Source organism: Cricetulus griseus, chromosome 3 (assembly GCF_003668045.3).
Source record: "Cricetulus griseus strain 17A/GY chromosome 3, alternate assembly CriGri-PICRH-1.0, whole genome shotgun sequence".
Classification (NCBI taxonomy): Eukaryota; Metazoa; Chordata; class Mammalia; order Rodentia; family Cricetidae; genus Cricetulus; species Cricetulus griseus.
The window spans coordinates 250,379,420-250,402,007 of NC_048596.1; the positions used below are offsets into that span (position 1 = coordinate 250,379,420).

The following is a 22,588-nucleotide window of genomic DNA, read 5'->3' on the forward strand; positions in this document are numbered from 1 at the left end:
AAGGAGTCATTGTTGGTGGCTCTGCACAAGGAAGACAATTGAAGCATTATCCCAAATATAGAATCATTGATACCTCTGCTTGTAACTGTATATAAAACCATATAGATAACTTGGGAGATGTTTGCTTATCTCTATATTCTATAATCTAATAATATCATAAACAGGAAATAATTATATTTTTAAATGTACTGTGACTATAGTCATCTAATAATGACCACATTTTAAACAAAACCAAAAGCTAAAAAAGCACTAATACTACCTATTTCTCTAAAAATAATTTCAATTATGTAGGATAAGTTTGCAACCAATGCCTTTCATTCATATATTTATAGAGAGGCTACATATATCAAGGGCTATAAACGAGCCTGATATGTGGCAGACATTTCAAAATGTTAAAACCTCTGAGGTAGAACATATTCCTGAAGTTTAGATGCATACAGAGGAGAGAAATGTGGAGTATCAGATAATTACAAAATGATAATAAGTCCAGTTATGTAATTTCAAAGAAAATTAAATTCCTCTCAAAGATCTCCAACTACCATCTTTCTTACGCCTGACTAACAGAAAATAACAAGAGACAAGATAAATAATGAAAGAAAACTTATCAGGCACCAGGGGCCAGGTGGAATTTTCTGAGATGTGGTTAAGTGAGGGAGGGTTTGGAGCTTTCACCCTGGAATAATCTCACAGCTCTGAAGATTACACTATCATAGTGGGTGGTGAAGCACAGTCAACTCTCACCTTTGGAAGTCAAAGACTGCCAAAAATGCTGTCTTTAACACTCAAATCAACAAGTAGATCACAAATTGACTTCATTTCCCATTGTCCAGCTTCTTTCTTTATGTCCTCTGCAGCATGCTCTACTAGCATTTCCTCCACACTCCACTCCCACTGATAGTAAAAGCAAAGGCATCACTCAAGGAACCCTACCAAAATACTCCAGTGTTATGGGGACATGATAAATGACTACTCCTTCCTTGTAGGGCACCAATAACAAAACAAAGAACAACTTGAGGAACCATGAGTTTCTACAGAGCATGGTGGAGAGTTCACTCATAGTTACATGGGTAACACCAAAACAGTCACACCACCAAAGTCTCACCCCAGCATGACTGACAACTTCTCTAAAGCTACATAGACAGAGTTCTCTCCCCCCAGTTATCCTTCTCCTTATATATACTTAGCACCATGGGGCCACAAGCAAGTAGGAAAGAATTACATACAACATACTAGAAGGAAAGAGAGGACAATCACAGATGGGATGACCCCTCCCCTCTTTCTGTGACAGAATATCACCAGTCATCAGTTCAATCTCAAGGTCTCTTGCAAGTACTCACAGCTGCTCCGATGAATGGTGAATGTTATTCTTGTAGAATTATGCTTGCAATACATGGAGCATCAAGATGCTCCTCAGAACAAAACACACACACACACACACACACACACACACACACACACACACACACACACACACACGTAAAAGACACCAATGAAACTTATGGGGTCACACATACACACAAAAAAAGACATGAAAGTAGAAGAGGGCCAGCTGGGAGAAGAAAGGGAAATAATAATGGCAGGAGGAGAAGAAGAGAAGGTAACAGGAGTGATGTATATTTTTAATTATATATATGTATGGTATGTTTATCTATGTATACATGAGTGCATGTGCCCTCAGAGAATGGAGGTTCAGATACCCTGAAGCTGGATCTATAGAAGTTTGTGAACCACCCCACAGGGGTTCTTGGAAGAAAACTTGAGTCCTCTGCAGGAACAGTCTGTGCTCTTAACACTGAGCCATGGCACAAGCCCTGCTTTGATGTTTTTAATTAACATTAACAGAAAAACCATTGTACAGATTCAAATGGTGACCTAGTAAACCATATCATGAAACATGCTCCAAAGAGGGCTCTCTTCCTAAAATAAATCACATACATGAAAGGTATAATACCACATTTAATTTGCAGCAGCACACTGTAGACTTGGGATGTTAATAAAGAAAATGATTGTAAGTATAACCATTTAAAAGTATTTTTAAATAAGTTTTAACAAAGCAATTTGCTCCACTAGCAATAAGGGTTAAAAAATGAAATCCAAGCAAAGATCTTACAAGTTGATACTATGGAATGACACTCATTGGGCTGACTTCATGTGAGAGAAGTGATAAGACTGAAAGCAACTCAGCAAAGCGATGACTAGTCACAGTTCACAAAGTCCTATTGCCATTTGAGATAATGTGAATTGATTTAGCATCAAAATGTACTTGGTTACTTACTTCCAAGGGTCAATTCTATATTCTCTGATGTGAGGTGCAAGACTGTGAAAGTTAGAGCAAATACCCACTGAGCTTCAGTATTCGTTACAGTCCCATTGCAGAAGAACTAAGTCCATAAGAGAAAAAATTAGATCACATATGGGAGAAAATTTAAAATAGTACTATTTCTGTAAGCTAAAGTAAAATTGCAATACAAAATATTTAGCAATTTTAGGATAATTAATATATGACAAAATTGGAATGACTTTAAAACAAAACATCCGGGGGCTAGACAGATGGCTCAATACATAAAGTATTTGCCATGCAAGTGGAGGCTCCATGTCTGATGCCCAGCACCCACATAAAACCTGGGAGCATAGGCCCGTGATCCCAGGATTGAGGTAACAGAGACAGAAGGATGTCTTAGATACTGTCCAGCCAGTAAACTTGAACTGCACACCACACTAACATACATACATACATATATGTACACACACCACACTAACATACATACACACACACACACACACACAGAGAGAGAGAGAGAGAGAGAGAGAGAGAGAGAGAGAGAGAGAGAGAGAGAGAGAGAGCAGTGGAAGCAGCATTCTGATGTCTAAGGGAAAAGCAAAGAAGAGCTGAGATGAAGGAAACTAAAAACAGCCTTGTGGTGGTAATAGGTTCAGGCAGTCACTGCTGCCAAATAAATGCTGCTTAACCCCTGGGTTCTGAAACGTGTGTGCCCTCAATGCTGAAAGCCCAAAGGTTGCTCCACAAAAGATTCCCCAGTTAGTTCAATGTCACCCCAGAAGGATGTTAATGGAAACCAAAGAGACCTCTTGCACCTCCTGTGAATTACAGCATCAGTGTAAAGGGTGAACCAGAAGAAGGAAGGAAGACTAAGGAGAACATAGCTGGTGACAAAGTGGACAAACTGTGGAGCAGGGCTGCAGGCTCCTGGGAGCTACCTAGGATACACAGACAAAGGAACAGCAGGAAGAAAAACATAGCATACAGCTGACCTCTGGGGTGGGGAAGAACTCTCCGGGTTCAGGAATAAGCCCTCTACCTTCCCATAATCTCAGGAAGACCTACGCTTTTATGTGGAGTCTAATTTAAAGAAAGGAAGCCCAAGAAGTATGAACAAAGCATGAATAAGTAGAGAAAAGGGTGATAGCTTGAGAGGGCAACTCAAGGAGCACTTAATAGTCAGTCATAGGTTACTTTACGAATAATGTTTTAGGGCTAGGGAGATGGCTCAGTGGTTAAAATCACTCACTGTTCTTCAGAGTTCAATTCCTAGCACCCACCCACCTAGCTCACAACTGTCTGATGTGCTCTTTAGTGTGCAGATGTATATATACAAAAAATACGTAAATACGTAAATAAAGAATCATGTTTTAAAATACATAGTCCAGATATTTATGATCAAACATTATTTGGAGCAACCACTACCAGAATCATGTACAAGCAATCAGAGATGTGGGTAACCAGCCACTCTTTTGCTCTTTTGCTCTGTTTTTCTTTGAGGAAGGATGGCGAGGGGTTGAGGCTGGCTCTCACACTAGAGCTCACTGTATAGCACAGGCTGGTTTTATACTCCAGACCCTACTGACTCAGCCTAGGATGCAGGGACAAGTCATGAGAATTTTACTTTTTCAATATGTCTGTAAGATTTTTAACCAAGAATAAAACCTGGAGAAGTGAAATCCATGTTTATTGCCCAAGATGAGAAAAACAGTATCAGTCAATGATATAAAATTCTGCCTCAATTACACATGTAATTTAAAGACAAGATAGGACTTAGAAGAAACTATACTCAAGAGCTTTAGCACTTTTTGTGTTTTTTCTTTACCAAGAAAATGTTCAACTGCCTTTGGATGCCACATATCTAGGGACATACAGGCTGAACTCACAAAGTCACTACATCAGGAGCAACTCTGAGAGATACTCACCCCGTGTTGATTGAAATTATTTCGATCAGTGGATTCTTCCTGATCTTTGGTAAATCCAGTCTTGCTCCCCCCAACCGCTTTCCATTGTCTTTCTTCTGGCCTAGGAGTCTCACTGAGTGACCTTCAAATCAAGCACAAGACACACATTAGCACGCCACACAAATTCACTGTCATCTATCATTTTCAATAAATATGTTCTGGACTGTATTTGATTTTTTTTTTCTCTTATAGGAGACCAAGGAGAAAAAACTTCCTAAAGCAGATGTGAGCCTTAGATCATGAGGGAGGGAGGGAGGGAGGGAGGGAGGGAGAGAGAGAGAGAGAGAGAGAGAGAGAGAGAGAGAGAGAGAGAGAGAGAGAGAGAGAGAGAGAGAGAACCTCTGCATTCAAGGACTGAATATACTTGCCAACCTTTGCTCATAGTATGTGAGAACAGCACATTTGAGAAAGGTTCAGTGTTCTTCAAATAATCTCCTAAGGGTGAACACTCCCTGCACTGACCTATACTATAATGCAACAGCAAGGGCTTACATATTAGGCCTGCCTGCTATTTGCAGTCACTATTAAGATATGGATGGTAACTGATGATTGATGAAACAGCACTGAGCACTTACTTACCTGTGTTAGTATTTTCTAGACAGAGACTCCTACTCTCCTTTTTCCCTCCCTTTCTCACTCCCACCTTCACACACAACCACCCACACCCCCCCACACACAAACACACACAGACACCCATACACACACCACACATATATATCACAATCATAAAACCTATGACTAGATAGTTTAAGCAATATCTTGTAAGGTTGCTTATACAAAATGCAACTAGACTACAATATCCATTAAAAAATTTTTCAGTATTGAAAACTTTGAAGTAACTTCAGACATGTAGAAAACACAGAGCAAAGAACATGCATAACCCCTCAGATTGTAGTCACAATTTTACCATATAGTGTTTCCTCTTTGCACTCAGACATGCTATTTTTATGAGTGCACCATGTGATATACCCTATAAGATCATCCATCTTGGCTGTTAACATTTCTACTGTGATATATTGTTTTTACAATTCATCAATGAATATATTACAGCTCATAAAATATGTCCACTGTGAAAACAAAACTGAATGGTTTTAAATAAATAACTACAGTTTTGAAATCATGACAATAATCCTGTTTGGAAATGTTTCCATCAACACTGTAATTTTAGCTTGGCCCATCTCTGAGCCCATGCCAAAAGATAGACATCTGCCACATTTCCAACACCTATTACACAGTAACACTTCTAAGAACATATGCACATAAACCTTTGTACACCCATGTTTTCATTTCTCTTAGAGTCCTAATATAGAAATTGCTGAGCCATGTCGTGAATTTGTATATTACTATCTTAAAAATAACTTCTTTGCTAAGAAATGGCTGTTAAATATTTCCAATTTCATCAGACATACAACTGCTAACATACAATTACTAAGTATTTTCTTTCATTCTACACATTATATTTTAACTTTCATGGTGATGTCTTTTGTAAAAAACTGTTAGTTTAATAAACTTCAAGTTATCAACTACTACCTTCATGGCTCATATTTTTGGTGCTATTATTAGATCTCATTATCTTTCCTAGGGGTACAAAGGTATTCTTTCCTTTTTGTTTCTATTGTATTGTTTGACCTCTTAAACTTGGGTCAAGGGTATACTCTGTTACTTTTTCTGTAGGGCCTATGTTCCCACGTCAATGTTCAGTGGTCTCAGTGCCACTGTTTTGCCATATTCATCCACATGATATTCTTGTCACATATATTAATGTAAATAGTCAAGCAAAGCCATAAGGGCAGTGCTATAATTATTATTTTAAACAACATCACATATAATTTATTACACAGCTTATATTTTCCTACCAAAAAACTATTTCTGACACTTTTTATTACTCCTTGGAATTCAACTTATCATGTGGTTCCACTTCTTTTCTTCTTGTCCAGCACTTCTTTAGTGACTTTTATATAGTAACTCATTTAACAAAAAAACAATATTCCTTGCTTACCTGAAAACATTTTTTTTTATTTTTGCTTCATTTGTAGAGGAATGTTGTGCTGGATATAAAAGAGTGTTGCTGTCTGCATGCTAGATATCAGTTGTCTGTGGTGTTTACTGTTCATGATTAGATGTCAACTATTACTCTTATGATTGCAAAGAACATAGTAAGTCACTGATTCTCTTATGCTTCCCATATCTCACTGTATGGATTTCTACAGTGGCCTATATAGGACTGACTAAGCTCTTTGGACTCATAAAGTGATATTCATCTAGAACAATTTTATTTCTTTTTTTCAAACTTTTTCTGTCCATTCTTCTGCAACTGCCACAATACATTGATTACTGTATGACAGACATGTGTACAACAGGTCCTTAAAGTTGTTTTAGTCAGGGTTCTACCAAGACACAGAACTAATGTATGCAGAGGTATGACTTATTGAGGAAACAAGATTACTTGATTATAGAGGCTAAACAACCCCATGGGCATACAATTGTTCACACTGACACTCTGTGACTGGCAATAAAGTGAAACCTTGAAAAAGAGGGCAGAATCAAAGTTTAGCTAACCAGAATTATCCATAGAAATGATGGAGAACCCAGGATGGAGATGCACAGGAAATAGTAAGGTGGGCTTTAGAGATTCACAGGCTATTCAATCTGGGAAATGTGGAGAACAGGGTCAGCCGATCATTCCTCTTTGGATTCATCCCATTGTTATTGAATTCTCTGACTCGTGACTTTTTATTAATAATGAAAGATTTAGATAAATATATCATCTGTTACCCAATGTGGGACATTATTAAACTACACCAAGACAGCGAGGCTGTCACCTCTCCACCACCACTGCAACTTGCTTTTCCCCTCCCCCAGGCCTTCCCTGTGAGTCCCAGTCTTTTCCCATTGGAGTCTCTATAAAGCAGATTTTATCCTTTAAAAAGTGTTTGGATATCAGTGCCAAATATGAAAATTTACTGATAAGATACAAGCCTTAGAAAGATCAATTAATGAAACTAAGAGCAATATTCACACAAACAGAGGAATTAGAGAAGAACCAACCACACCACTGCATGATGACACTGAAGAGGAAGTGGCACAGGTTATTAGAAAAAACACCTTGGTTTATCCAGTTAGCATAGAATGACCACCAGATGATAGACAAGTCCAATGTTATGCAAAAGTTAACTGGAATTCTGTTGAAGTTTTATGTTTGAACATATTTTTAAAAGCTTTCATGTGGTATGCATTCATCAAATGTTAAACAGATGTTAAATTCATGGGCAACTCAGAACAGAATTATTGAGGTCAAACAGATATATTTTACATAGACAGGTGGTCTTCAAACACTTCAGAGATCTACATAATATGGCATTAAAGAAGTTATAATAACATAAGGCTCTTCATAACAGTGAGACACATCTGATTCTAACAGCACAGCACCAATTTACTTCACAAAAGATTGTGTGATGTTGGACAATGTTCTTGTTCACTGTAAAGATTTGCCACTATACCCCTAGTGTAAGAAGGGACTTTGGGAGCCCATCCCACATGCAGGAATGCTCTCTCAGCCTGGACACATGGGGGCCCAGGTCCTGCCCAGGATGATAATATGACAGACTTTGGGGAACCCCCAGGGAGGGAAACATGAGATGGGGGTTAGTGGGGGGTTGGGAGGGAGGGAAGGGAGAGGGGATTGACATGTGAAGTAGCCTTGTTTCTAATTTGAACTAATAAAAAATAATCTCTTGGGGGGAAAATTAAAAAGATTTGCCATTAGTATTGATTTTATAAAATGTTGAATGACCAGTAGCCTGGAATGAAGTATGGGTGCGGTTACCAGACTAGGAGAATTCTGGGAAGAAGAAAGGCAGAGATGCAGTCACCAGCCAGATGCAGAGGAAGCAAGATGAGAATACCTCACTGAGAAAATTTTCAAAGCCATATGGCTAAATACAGATAAGATAAGAATTATGGATTAATTTAAGTTGTAAGAGCTTGTTAGTAATAAGCCTGAGCAATACACCAAACAGTTTATAATTAATATAAGCCTCTGTGTGCTTACTTACAACTGAATGGCTGCAGGACTGAGCAAAACAGAAACTTCTGTCTACAATTATGGACATCAAAGAACCTCCATATGGAGTTTGCTTTATTGTGGCAAACTTAGGAACTGGGCAAGAGACTACTACCCTTGCCTCGACTACTGACAATATGTTGTCCAAAACGGACAAGCAGGACACAAAAGAAGGCTACTAAAGAACTTTGCTAAGAAAAGTTAGGACAGTCCTTTAAATTTCCTGCTTCACATAAAACTCTGTCACAGCTGGGTGATGTTAGCGCACACCTTTAATCCCAAGCACTCAGGGAGGTACAGGCAGGAAGATCTCTGTGAATTTGAGGCCAGGAGGGAGTTCCAGGCCAGCCAAAGATACACAGAGAAACCAGTCTCAAAAAAAAACAAAAAAACAAAAACAAACAAACAAACAAACAAACAAAAAACAGAAAGAACAAATAAAGTCTGTCAGATATTCTAGGCCTGTAATTTGGATGGCTGCCCAGGCAGCCAAATGTCTCTGTCATGTGTATTAGTTTTGGAGTTGTATGCTCTGCACTTCCTGTTTACTCAGGTAATACATCCTTCTAGAGTCTCTGGTGGGGTTGAAGATTAGATAATTAGAGTTACAGTGTTTCTTATTACCAAATTCAGAAAGAAATTCACAAAAGAGGTATAAATTTATAAGACTGAGGGTCATGAAAGCTTAAGTTATTTATCTAAGGAAGTGTTTTAAGGTCTAAAAAGAGTTTTGTGTTGGTAATACAGTTTACGGTAGAAAGGGAATTATGTACAAAAATTTTTACTTAACAAGATAGGATAGATAATGGAGTATTTACTCTGATTTTGCCAAATACAAATGGACTAGATATTGTAAATATAACTTTTACTTGGTAATTGTTCGTACTGTATACAATTTTACTGGGTTAAGTGATGCACCCAAGCTTTATTTGTCAGAACACAAACAAAATATCACAACAGTTAAGTTTAAAACCTTTCCTTTTTTATTTAGACAAAAAGGGAGAAACGTTACAGGAGATTTGCATTCACTGTAAAGTTAAACCTTCAATCAGAAGACAGAGTCAATGCTTCGCTGACCAGAATTATCCATAGCGATGCTGGAGGACCCAGGGAGCTGGATAGAGAGATAGACAGAAAGTAGTAGGGAGAGCTTTAGAGATTGATGGGCTTTTTGCTATAGGAAATGTGGAGAGTAAAGTCATCTGGTCATTCCTCTGTTGCTCTTTGGATTCATCATATGTTGATCCCAATTTTTAACTTCAGAGTTTTTATTTATAATAAAATAAGTTAGATGAACACACCAATCAATAGCATAGCTCAGTTCACATCAAAAGAGTTCATGGCCAAGAAAACTAACAGTGTACTTATCCTGAAAGCAAATGCGAAGAGCCCAGTAGGCAGATGTCAGGCGTGTCAGAGTTCAAAGGACAGCAAACTTGACTTGCAATGTCCAAGAACTGAAGATAAAGAAGTCTCACATCTTGGAAACATACAGTGAAAAATTCGAATTCCTCTAACTTTCTTGTTTAATCTAGGTCACCAGATAAAGGAGGACCTGAATTAAAGAGAAGGCCAACCCATTTAGAGTAAATAATGCCACTCACTCCCCCAAGTCATGAGCCAACCCCTTCTAGAAGCATCCTCAAAAATGAACATGACCATTCTAATCATTTCAATCAAAAGCAATATCGCATGAGCTTTACCTTTCAGCACAAGAGGATGGGGCTCAAAGACCCCCAAGCAAACAGAATGAACATTGCTTTACCAGCTGAAAGCCCTTTGTTCAGGCAATACCCCTAGACCAACTTTCATAGTAGTGTTCATTCTACTTTGGTTCTTCAGATGGGCTCACTCCTTTAAATCCATCTTCAAACTTACTGATATTTTCCCTCCTGCCATGGAAAATCTGGAATAGGGCCATTCCAACGAACACCTCACTCAGATACTGCTCATTTCATTTGCAGACAATAACTTTCCTTGTTTTTAAATTTTTACTCTCTAAAATATGTTCAAGTCACTGTCATTTTTTTTCTTAATTTTTCTTAGTATGGCTTCACTTGGTTCATTGAAGTTCTTGTCATCTAAATTCTACAATTATTCAACAAAATTAAGGAAAATTAGTACTAAGGACTTTTTGGGTGAATTGGTTATACCTGGTCTCTTGGAACCTATAATATAATGTGAAATGCCAGACACTTTAGACAATTTATTGTATCAAATCTAAATTTATACACCCAACAAATACTGTTTTGGGGCAGTGATTTTTCTACTAACTCTAGGAATTCTACTCTGTCTACAATCAATAGCACTTAATGTCCCTGACGTTGCTGTTTCATCTGCTTCTGCTTATTCTTTTTCTTCTCCTTCTTCTTTTTTAGCAGGGTCGCTTATTTTCTTTTTCTTCCAAGAATGGTGTTCTAGGGGTCAACTCTGTATAGGTACAATTTCCTGCTAGTTAAATGCTGATTACACATTTGGTCAAACATCATAAGCAGGTAAGAGTTCTGGTTTGTACTGTGGATCTATGTATGGACCAATGAGAGGAGAGCATGAGTCATTGTCAAGTGAGCCCTACACTTTACTTTAACCTGGGCTCCCAAGGTCCTCTCTGGAGTGGTTATGTTAGGCCCACTCCAATCCCTTCAGTGTGTATGCACACCCTCTACTCAGCTCAAAGCATTCTGGGGGTTTCTCTAGGTTCCCATTGCTATCTCACAAATTCGAATTCCCTGTTAGATCCAGGGCTAGGATACCTGACAGTAGACCTTGCTTGAATCAAACTGTTCAATAGCTTCTGTGCAACAGAACCACACACCTTTCTCACGGATGTCAAAATGTTCACTGTAACAAACAGTTAGTTACCAACTGAACCATCTCTGTAATGGCAACAGAGACACCAGGTTACATGGTAAACTTTCTCCTAGTAGAGCATTCCTGTCCACAGCATTAAAAAGGGACATGGGATCAGCCCAAGCACAAATACCACATACAACTAACTATTCTTAGTCAAGCTTCAGGGATATTCATAATAACTTCTCAACTTATGGTTAGATGCTTTTGGTGGTGAGTTTCCACAGTAAGGTAGACTGCTGTGGGCATCTGTGCAGCTTTATCATTGCTTTGTGGGGATGTTCTGTGGATCAAGACGGATAATCATTCCAACAGTAAATCAAATGCAACTTTTTCAAAGAAATCACTTAAAATAAGCTCAAATGCATAAGCAATGTTACATGTTGCATCAGTCTTCATTTTAAAAAGATGTACTGTTTAAAAATCTGAGGAAACAGCTTTCCAGGACTTGCTGCACTAACCAGTAAACTAGGAAATGTCCATTCGGTTTGAAAATGTCCATTCTAATGGTTAAGTATAGCCAAGGATCCGGCTAACAAATCCTATAGATGTTCAAGATAAAATGAACTCCTCAATCAAGATCCAGCTAATGAAGAGGGGAGCAAAGTTAGCGGAATAACACAACAGTTGTCTGAGAGAAAGTCTAAAAGGTCAAGAATTACTATAAAAGCAGTGCCATTTTCATATGAGCTCCAGGCAAATTTCCTCATGTCCTACTGAGACTTATGCAACCTACTCTAATAACATTCAATAAATTATTCATCTTCAATATCTGCATGTAAATAGAGAAGCATATCTGCATGCAATGACATAAAGAGTTATTTTCTAATCCAATGACTCGTTAAAAAGTGTCACATCCAACAATAGGCTAGTTTATGTTTAGCACACCAAAGACAAAATAGAAAACATAAAAGTTGCTGCTATATATAGACAAAGACTAAAGGAGGGAAACAACATAATTTCCTTTAAAATGGACTAGCAAAATAAAACTTATTAGTGATATATTATCTCTCTTTAACATCCTGTTTCAAAGGAAACCATTTCAAAATATTCATCAATTCCATAAGCCACAGTCAGAATACAAACACTACAGATCACTTCTGGTTTCATGTGAGGCTATCAATATTGTTGTCTTCTGAAGCAAACCAAAATTTGAAAATATAAAGAATAGCATGAAAGAGATGCCATAAACAAGGTCTGCATTTGAGAGGAAATAAGGGGAATGGAGATGGGGGAGGAGCAGATTCTTTGAGCAAAGTAATCATAAAAATGAAGATGTAATATTCACAAAAAGACCATGAAGTGAAGACTACAAGTAAACACTAACGCACTGGGCCTTGGCTTGATCCTTTCTTGTTAGCCATTAATGTCTAGCACAGTGATAGAAAATGTATGACTGCTAGCATGGCCTGTTGGTATGGGCCTTTAATCCTAGATGCCCCGGAGGCTACAGCAGAAGGATCACCAGTGCAGGTCTGCCTGGGCTATTTTATAAGACTCTTATCTCTAAAAGTAGAATCCATCCACACTGCCAAGCAAGGAAAAGCATTTTAAAAAATAGGGACAGGTTGACTTGGACTTTATCACATTTTTGACTAGAATGAGGAGAAGAGAAAATGGAGTCAAGACAATAAAAACAAGGACATGCAACTGTAATACTAGGAAGGAACAGAAGAAGCACCACATGTAGGATGGAACCCACAAAAGCAGTGAGCTTCCGGGGTCCTCTCTTTTCCATTTTAAATACAATCCCACATCATCTTTCTATATTGTGATCAGATATAGCACAGTAGATTATTAGCCATTTTTAATAATGGCTAATACTTTTAAATATCGATTAAAACTCGACACTGTAAAAAGTAAATTCAATTATAAGCCCTATAACCTTTCAACAGCTATTTATAAACCAAGTTCAAATGTGTGATTCCATGCTAGTTTTTACACTGGAGCTAGTCCACAATTTTATTACTGTAGATTTGTAAATTTTGAACCCAAAAGGAAGCTGCTTATGATTCACTGTGACACAATCATTTCAAATTGATAACACTAAACCTGGTTCATGAAAAGCTAGGCCATCCATGATCTGTGCAATAGTCACTTTATAAGTTGCATCAATGCTCAGTGTTGTCTGTGGATCCAGAGCAAACTCTGATCAAACCCCACAAAAGGCCTTTATGAAAGAAGGAAGGCCACCCAGGTGTCTGATTCACAAGCCAACACACATAGCGAAACAATGTCAGAAACACGATGATACTCAAAACACATATTTCTTAGTTACTAAGTTGTGGCACTACACATCAACCTCTTCCCTCTCCTCATTTTCCCACTTTAGCTTGGAGGGGTATTACATGTTGGAAAAACATCAACCATCTGGCAACTGGGACACCTTTTGTATATTTTTGTCTTGCATTTCCTTGTTTCTAAAGGCTGTGAAAAACATCCAACAGCCAGACTTTCTTTCAAGACTTCATTCAACCCACGTAATTTTAGAGGCCAGGCCATTGTTTGCTTGCTATGTGACCAACCAATTGTGGCTCCTGCCATGATTTCTTGATCTCATGCTGACTGCTGACTTGACATAAATGTAGAGCTATTAGAGACACACTGAGAAGCCAATTCTGAATCCTAAGATCTGACTAAACCTCCTGGAAAATTCCTAGGAAATCAATCCAAAGTGACACAGGGGGCAGAGGGCAGGGAGTAGTCAAAGTTTTTCTCTACTCCATTCAGTATAATTCCTAATATGTAGCACTTTTGATGTAGTGGGGCAATTTCAGAAATCAACAACAAAAGTATGACCCTCCTTTCAAATATTTTCATCTTGAGTGATGAAAAATAAAATGAGTTCAACAAAAGCAGCAGCTTCTTCACAAGCTGAAGCTGGAAAACAATACTTAACATTAAAACTGGCTTGACAACTCAAGCTCCCATTCACCCACTAAGACAAGACAGTGTATTCCGCCAGAAGGAAGAAGTTAATGGTAACTAGAATGATAGCACTTAGAAACGGTAAGATGGGGCTGGAGAGATGGCTCGGCACTTAAGAGTGCGTACAGGCCTGGCAAGGAATCTGAATCTAGTTCCCAGAACACACATCACGTGGCTCACAACTGCTTATAACTACAGCTCCAAGTGGATCCACAGCTCTGACTTCCTGAGGCACCATGCACATATCCATACACAGGCATGCACATACATTTATTAAAAATGTCTTTTCCTTAATATACTGAAATAAAAGAAGTCCAAGCATAAGCAAATATTGAGGAAGAAAGCCCGTGGAAGTACTGGTGGTCTCTGTCTCTCATCACAGTAGTTTCTAGACCTAACAAAGGATAAAGAATGCAAAACTTGTGGCTGCCCACCAGAACTCAGTGGTAAGACCCGATTGCTGAGGACACCATACTTGGGTCATAGGATGTGGAGAAGTCATGCTGCTATTGACCAAGAAGGTTTCTCCCTGGTGACTAGCTTTCATACTACCAGATGGCGCTATGCAGGCTGCAGGGGGATAAATGGCAGCAACAGGTTTTTTGGTAGTTTTGTTTGTTTTATAAATTAATTTTATTTTTTAATTTTTATTTATTTTAATTTCACATGTTTGTGTGAGGGTGCTCAATTCTCTGGAACTAGAGTTACAGACAGTTGTGAGCTGCCCTGTGGGTGCTCTTATCTGCAGTCCCATGTTAATGAATATATACACAGCACTATTAGACTCAGGGAGTAGTTTAAAAGAAAAAGGAACTTGAAGCTGGGAGAGTGTTATAAGAGGAAACTATGAAGAGTTTAAGTAGAAACAGATAAATATGTCCAAAACACATCATATGCTTGCATGATTTTCTTAAAGAATAAATAAAAACCATACTACTTAACATGAATAAAATTATTTAATTAAAAAAATAAGATCATTCCTAGTAGGCAGGTAGGTTAGGAAGATGCTATAAGATCAGAGAACACAGGTTAAGTCTATGCAAACCTGAAGATTATTTTATATCAAGACTCAAGTTACACAGAAAAATGTGCCTGCCCACAATATTAAAGTGTGAAACCGATGTGTGGACAAGAAAGAACTTCACAAGGAAAATGAAAGCATTGCTAGAACAGGAGGGTCTTAGTGATACTCTGCTTCCATCTCATACTATTGTAGGCTCAGCTCATAACAATCAAAGTTAGGTTAATCGACAGACAACACACCTAAGCAACAAGTCCTCTTACTCTCATAGAAAAGCCTTCTGCAGGTGAATTACAACACATTGATCTTATGTCTTAATTACTTCTTCTGTAAACAGAGATGCCTTTTATGACAAGGGAAGGAGACGTGTGAGGTATCCTTCTGAATTCTCTGCAGTCTAACTAAAGTGCCCATCCAAACTGTCAACAGCAAAACAGTCCTGAAGGAGCAGGTAGGTCTTAGCCCTGACCCTGAATAGAAGCCTCTCAAACCACTGCCTGTCTTGCTAGGATAAGACCTTCCTGAATCAGAAATTAGTTAACAAGCTATAAAGTTGTGGTATTTAAACCAATAAAGTGACAGATGCTTCTGTCCCTGTATACGGCATTCACGTCACATTATAAAACATTACTGTTTCTCATGCTCACGGCTACCATCCTAAAGTTAGCACAGCCAACAATGGAAGCTGAACTAGCTGCTAGAAAAAGACAGGAGTATAAGAAACACATGACTTTGGGAACCGCTGAGCCAAATTTGACTTTTAAGACTTAAACCCACAGGGGTGTACAGGTATGAGGGCCTGAGTTTGGATCCCTAGCACCCATACAAAAAGCCAGGTGTGGCAGCTCCAGCATCTAACCCAGCGCTGGGAGAAGGGCACAGACAGGACGATGGCTGTGGCTTGCTGGCCACCACCCAAGCCCAAAACACAACCAGAGAGCAAGGTTTCAGACTTGCCACTACACAGTACATAATCAGTGTGACCAGGCTTCCTGTAGAACACAAATGAATTGAAGTCTATGGAAAAGATAAGATACCAAGAGCAAGACAAGGCTCTGATTACAGTTGCTACAGTAATGAATGCAAGTGTAGTCCTACCAAGACCTGCTAATGATGCAAACACTACAAGTGAATGTAATCTTCCTTTTTTTATAAATAAACTGACAATGAAAAATCAATCTTGTAAGTGATTTGTTACCTAAATAATTAAAGGATTATACATTCAAGGTGATCCCTATGAAGTCGTTCATGTGCAGTGATGAGAAGAAAAGGAGGTAAGATGGTAAGACTCTCACAGGATCCTGGAAACATAAGCATGTGTGTACAAAGCTAGGAGAATCCCAGCTGCTTTCCTGTCTTAGGGACCCTAAATAACACCCAACCAGACAGTGGCTCTCAATGCCAAGAACCTAATGAGGAATGACAAGGCCAGTGTCCAACACCACTCTAATCAGGTTATGGTCAGCCAGCCTAAGATTTTTATTTTTGGCAAAATCATGTATGGGGGAAAAACTCTGTGTGTCTGTGTGTCTGTGTGTGTGTGTGTGTGTGTGTGTGTGTGTGTGTGTGTGTGTGTGTGTGTGTGTGTGATGTTCGTGTATCCAAGTGTATGGGTACACACAAAAGGGGTGTGAATATGATGAGGATACAAAGTACAATCACAGTTTGGTGGTGCTCCCGAACCATCCCCCTTGTCACTGAGACTGGCTCTTTGACTGGCTTGAAACTCGAAATGCAGATTCGGCAAGGTGGGCTGGCCAGAAAGCCTAAGGGATCCACCTATGTCCATCCACCTTCCCTGAGTTGCATTTACAAAAACCCACTACCATGCCAGCTTTTCCTGTGGGTTCTGGGGTCAAACTTAGGCCCCCAGGCTTGCACAGAAAGTATTTTGCTGACGGAATTGTCCCTCTATCCTTGGGGAGGCAGTGTATATAAAAGGCAGGTTAGAGCTATGTATGTTAAGTAAAATTGTTTTGGTAATGGAGTCAGAACTTGCTGTAGTTTACAAAATGAGTCCTATTAGAGTGAAGAATATAAAGTTTATATGTAATACCATTCTTTGTGGGACATATCCATCATATGATATAAAGCAATATGATATAGAAATCAGAACATGGATCTTAGAAAGTGCCGTATCTGAGCATACTACATAGCATAAATAACCAGCACAGCGGCATTTAACCAATGACATCCAAACAGAAACTGGCTTACAGCAGCATATTTCTCCAAGTCTTTCATTAGGATTATTAATGAAACTTGGAGTCTCTTCTTCCCATGTAATCAGACATTATGTTTTACAAGAGTTAGCATGTAAGCTCAGTCTGGCAGTAGGTAAGTCAATATTTAAACAGGGAAGAAAGGTGGGGTTATTTGACTGTCAGGTAGTGGGATTTGTTTATTCTGGTCTGTGTTAATTCATTTAAGTTAGAATACAAAGTAATATAACCATTATGGCATTTTCATACATATTTGTTCTTCTACCCTCCCCAAACCCCTCATTTCCCACAGAGAGCACCCTCTTATCCAATAGTCCCTTTTTGTATTCATAACACATTCGTATTCTCTCCCTCTCCCTCCCTCCCTTCAGATCGGTTTTATAACTCATACCCTCCCTCAACAAAATATATATAAACACACACACACACACACACACACACACACACACAGAGAGAGAGAGAGAGAGAGAGAGAGAGAGAGAGAGAGAGAGAGAGAGAGAGAGAGAGAGATTAAAACTTAAGGAGGATGAGTCAGTGGGTAAAATACACTTGCCTGCAAAAATACACCTACAGCCCAAGTTCAATTCCCAGGATCCACATGATGGAAGGAAAGAGTCACCTCCCCCAATTAGCTAAATATCACTAGATGACAGAGTGTGGATCCTAGTAGACACTAGAGAATGAGTGTCCCACTGTGCTCCAGAGACTGAGGATTCTAACAGATACAAGAAAGCAAGGATGCTACTGGGATCCAGAGAGCAAAAGTTCTAATGGAAAACAGAGTGAAGGTCCTCCTGAGCACCAGAAAACAAGGATCTTAAATAATATAGTACATAAATGCCAGCCTGAATGGACACAGTTGAATGTAGAAAATAGCTCTGAAGAGGCAAACAGAGGTTGCACAGTTCTCTTTGGGACATTAAGATAAAAGCAAGTAGCTGAAAAGCCTGAAGAAAAACCTTCAAATCCTCTCCAGGTGCAGCTGAGAACATTAAGCATCAGAAAAAATAATGTGCTGAGAGGCAATCAACAAATGTCTCACTGCTAGAGGTGGGGGAGCACATTACTTCTCTGACTTGGGCTCTCTAAAGGAAGTGTGGGCAGTAGAAAGGGAAGGTGAAGAACGAGTATCTCTTACGAATTATGATGAAGGCAGTCTCACAGTCAGATGACTAAGCAAACTCAGCCAATCTCTTAACCTCTACAGAGGAAGTGAACCTGTCAGACCATGCCTCAGCCTCCAGTCCTCTCATAGATCCCTAGCATGACAGTCATTGCTTTCTACCCTCCAAACAGCCAAGGAAGGTTCCCACCAACTTCATCTCATCTCTACCATTATCTCTCACAACTAAACTCAACGCAGCCTCTCCAGTGAATCTACACTGGGCCAAACTCAGCAGTAAGAAGACATCCCTCATCAACCTGGCCTGGGAAAGGCCTCTGTGTGCTACCGTACCTCTACACACCTCTAGGTAAGCTCACTATTGAATACCACTCATTTTTAGAATCCATTTTATTTTTCAGAGAAGCTTCAAGTTCACAGATAAACTGAGCAGAATCAGAGAGCTTCCATCATCCACTGCCAGCAAACTACAGCAGAGTGCCTGAGGGGTTGGCTTATTATGGATGGAGCTGACACTGGTAGGTCACTAGGGTAAGAGGGTAAGTCCTTCTCTGTATATGTATCTCTTATTGGTTAAAGAATAAAACACTGTTGGCAAATAGGGAAGCCAGATAGGCGGGACTAGGGGGAGAAAGAGGATTCTGGGAAATGTAGTAGGGAGTTGCCAAATGATCCTAGGAAGAGAGGAGCATGAGTCTGGCATTCTCAGTAAGATAAGACCTTGATATATATAAGACTACATATATAGAGATATGTAGTTATGGGTTAATACTTAAGACAGAGTTAGCCAATAGAAGCCCTACACATTGGCCAACAGTACTGTAACTAATAGAGTCTCTGTGTGTTATTTTGGGGGCTAAAGCAGTGATGGGACCCAGGTGGGAATCCTATAACACTAGGGTTCACAGTTGACAGTAGATGTTTAATTATCTTGAGCAAATGGATCCTGATAGGTATTATCATCAAAAGTATCACTCCCCGAATACCTACTTGTTCTGTTTCCTCAAATCTTCCCTACACCTCTAGGTGACCTTTGATGGCTTCTAGAACTGCCATCTTCCAGAATGACATATAGTTGATATCACATAGTATATGGCTTTTAAAGATTACCTTACTTTACTCTGCAAGTCCTCGATGTCTGTTCATGACGTCATCGGTCATTTCTTTACAGTGTGTTATAGAAATTTTTAAATACAAATTTTAAGAAATATATATATATATATATATATATATATATATATATCCTGATCAATGTGTGTGTGAGTCCAAGGACAAAATCCATGATTTTATCCTATAATAATTCTAGTTCAGAAAATGAACCTCCTCATATACATTCCACCATTACCTTTAATTGTTTCCTCCACAACTTCTACCACACGATCAATCTGCTGAACCTGGAAAGGGAGACAGATCAGAAGTCAGAGAGGGGAACTGCAGTCACATGCCTGCTGGAGTCAAGGTACATTTTCTAAGAATGCTGATGTAGGCTTTACTTGATTGACTTAATATTGTGTGTGTGTGTGTGTGTGTGTGTGTGTGTGTGTGTGTGTGTGTGTGTGTTCACTCAAGCACTCTCACATAAAATAGATGGATAAAATAAATGTTTTGTTTGGATTACCTAATTTTATATACATAAATAAAATACAGATAAATATAGACAGACAGACAGACAGACAGACAGACAGACAGACAGACAGACAGACAGACGAAAGAAAACAACCAAAAATAATCTATGTGACTGTCCTGTCTTCCAATGGTAAGTGAAGACATCATGTAACATGACACAGTGAGCTGGGAACTGTGCTTCCCTGTTGCATCACCATTACTGGGAGCTGAAACACTACCTGGGAAAAGGAAGGGGGCTGAGAAAGTTCATGTAGCAAACAGCTGCTGGTGAGAAGTGGGGGTGGGGGTGCTTTAATGGTGGCTTTAGTGAGTTTAGTGGGGTGGGATTTTCAGTGAGAAGGCACCTGCTTTGTTAAGTAACCCCTGTAATAAAGTAATAAACCCACTAGTGCACTAAGGCTACAATTGTGTTGAATTGTATATTTGCTCTATTGTCAGGGTCTTAACTGGTTGAATAGACATTTGCTATTGTCTCCCAAGAAAAAGGCAGGCAATAGCTATCTACATAAACTCAATACAGGCTGAAACAAACATTTAATTTTAATTAAAATATGTCTCTTCCTACAAAGCAGCAAGTTACAGGGTATAAAATGGCAGATTACACAACAGAATGTCCTTGATATTAAGGATTTACATGGGAAATCTCCGGCTTTATTATCAATTTTTAAAATCCTGTCAGTGAATTGGTACCCAGTGCTGAGTAGCATTTTCAGACCCAATAGCAAAGGTTGTTTTCCACATACAAATGACCTGAGAAGAATTCCAAGAGTGCCACAGGAGCACAGATAAAGATAACAAATTCTAGTAATGAACCAAAAGTGTCTTCTGAACAAAGGCAAGAAAAGAAAATTGAGGGAACACAAAGGAGTTTAGCATGAAATGAAGACAGTAAAATAAAATAAAAATCATGATCCCATAAGTTAGAGAAGTAAAATAGCTTAAGATTAATCCTCTAAAATTGTTCCAAGTATCAAATTTCTAGCGGGGGGGGGGGGTAAGGACTCAGGAAATTAAAGTAAAACAGTAAAATGGGACTAAATCAACCCATAACAACTCTTTCTCCCACCCTCCCTTGCCCCTGAAAGGATCTTACTATGTATAACTCTGGTTGGTGTAAACTTGTAGACAAAAGTAGCCTCAAACTCAGAGAGATCTGCCTGCCACTGCCCCCACCCCAAAGGTGCTAGGATGAAACCACATGTTGCCATGCCTGGTTCAGTTTCTATTTCTGCTGTACAAACAATATAACCATTATGAAAACTAGATACTAAGATTCTTTCTGGAGTACATGTATGTGTTCTCTGTGGCCGTTTTCATTTCAACAAACCATAAGAAAGGTTTTTATACACAGGGACAAGGAACAAAATGTGTATGCATCATCCATACATCTAGGTCTACTGTACTCACTCACCAGCTGCCAAGCATACCATTCACTGAAGGAACCATATGTACTCATCCACATCCTATTGATAAAAGAACAGCACTATCATATCACAGTGATGAGATGGACCTAAACTGGGAAGAGAAGAACCTTTTACATAGAATGTATTGAAAATACATATGATGGCACTGAAAAGTATTTCTTTGACATCAGTGTTGCACACACACACACACAAATGAAGAGGTATGCACATGTACTGTCACTGTCTGCTCTTAGAAGAAAAATCGAGGACATACAGCCTGTGGTGAGCACTTTAGAAACCTTAGGAAAAGATGGAGGCACAGTGGTAACAAGTCACAAATAAAAAACATAATGTAATGTAGTAATAGTAATATCTTTATGTACTTCAGTCTAGGTAAGACTATTTCTTAATAGTTTAACTACAAAGAGGAGAAAGGTGGTAGAGAAAGAAATGTTAAAAGTGGAACAAATAATTAAAAAAAAAAACAAAATCAAAAGGTTGAAATCATAAAAGCCAAAATAGAGACTTTTTTTTTAAAGCTCAGGGACTATTCAAAACCAGAAGAGGGTTAAGGAAAGAGGGTACTAGAGGGATTTATATGATCAAAGTATGCTATATGTATATAAGAAAATGTTGCAAAGAAATTCACTCTTTTGGAGAACAAGCATATAATTATAAATCTGACAGAAAGCTGGAAGGAGGAGGAGAGAACTGGAGGGGCTGGGGAGGGGAGGGAGACACGGACACGGGGTGGGGAGAAGGAGAGGGAGATGGGGAACAAGACTATAATGGAAAGTCTCCCAGTGAGTCAAGGGTGGGAAGGAAGCATGGCAAGCAGAACAGGTACTCCTGCAGAGAGTATAGGAGATGCAAACTCATCCACTGGTCTCCATGTTTTCCAATAAACAAGGACACCGGCTAAGAGTGAGAAAGATATGATGATAAGAACAGAGATGAATAGAGAATGAGGGATGTGTAAAAAATTAGAGATTAAATAAGCAGTTTAGGCTTTCTCAAAGTAAACTGACTGACCGGAGGTTTCCTCACTCCATCTCTCAGTCAGTTGGCATGTACCAAGTGTCTAACAAATAGCACAATGAAACAAATACT

General features: G+C 38.9%; 1 protein-coding gene across 2 annotated transcripts in view; it reads right to left on the reverse strand.

Annotated features, from left to right (window-relative positions):
• The window catches only part of Cdkal1 (CDK5 regulatory subunit associated protein 1 like 1), a 562,780-nt gene that overhangs the window by 371,338 nt on the left and 168,854 nt on the right, over window positions 1-22,588 (reverse strand). For both annotated transcript variants that reach the window (XM_027409316.1, XM_027409315.1), the window contains exons 7-8: window positions 19,795-19,843; window positions 4,207-4,327 (exon numbers count right to left, since the gene is read on the reverse strand). In XM_027409316.1, coding sequence (XP_027265117.1) covers window positions 4,207-4,327; window positions 19,795-19,843 — 170 coding nt within the window. The remainder of the gene's footprint in view (window positions 1-4,206; window positions 4,328-19,794; window positions 19,844-22,588) is intronic.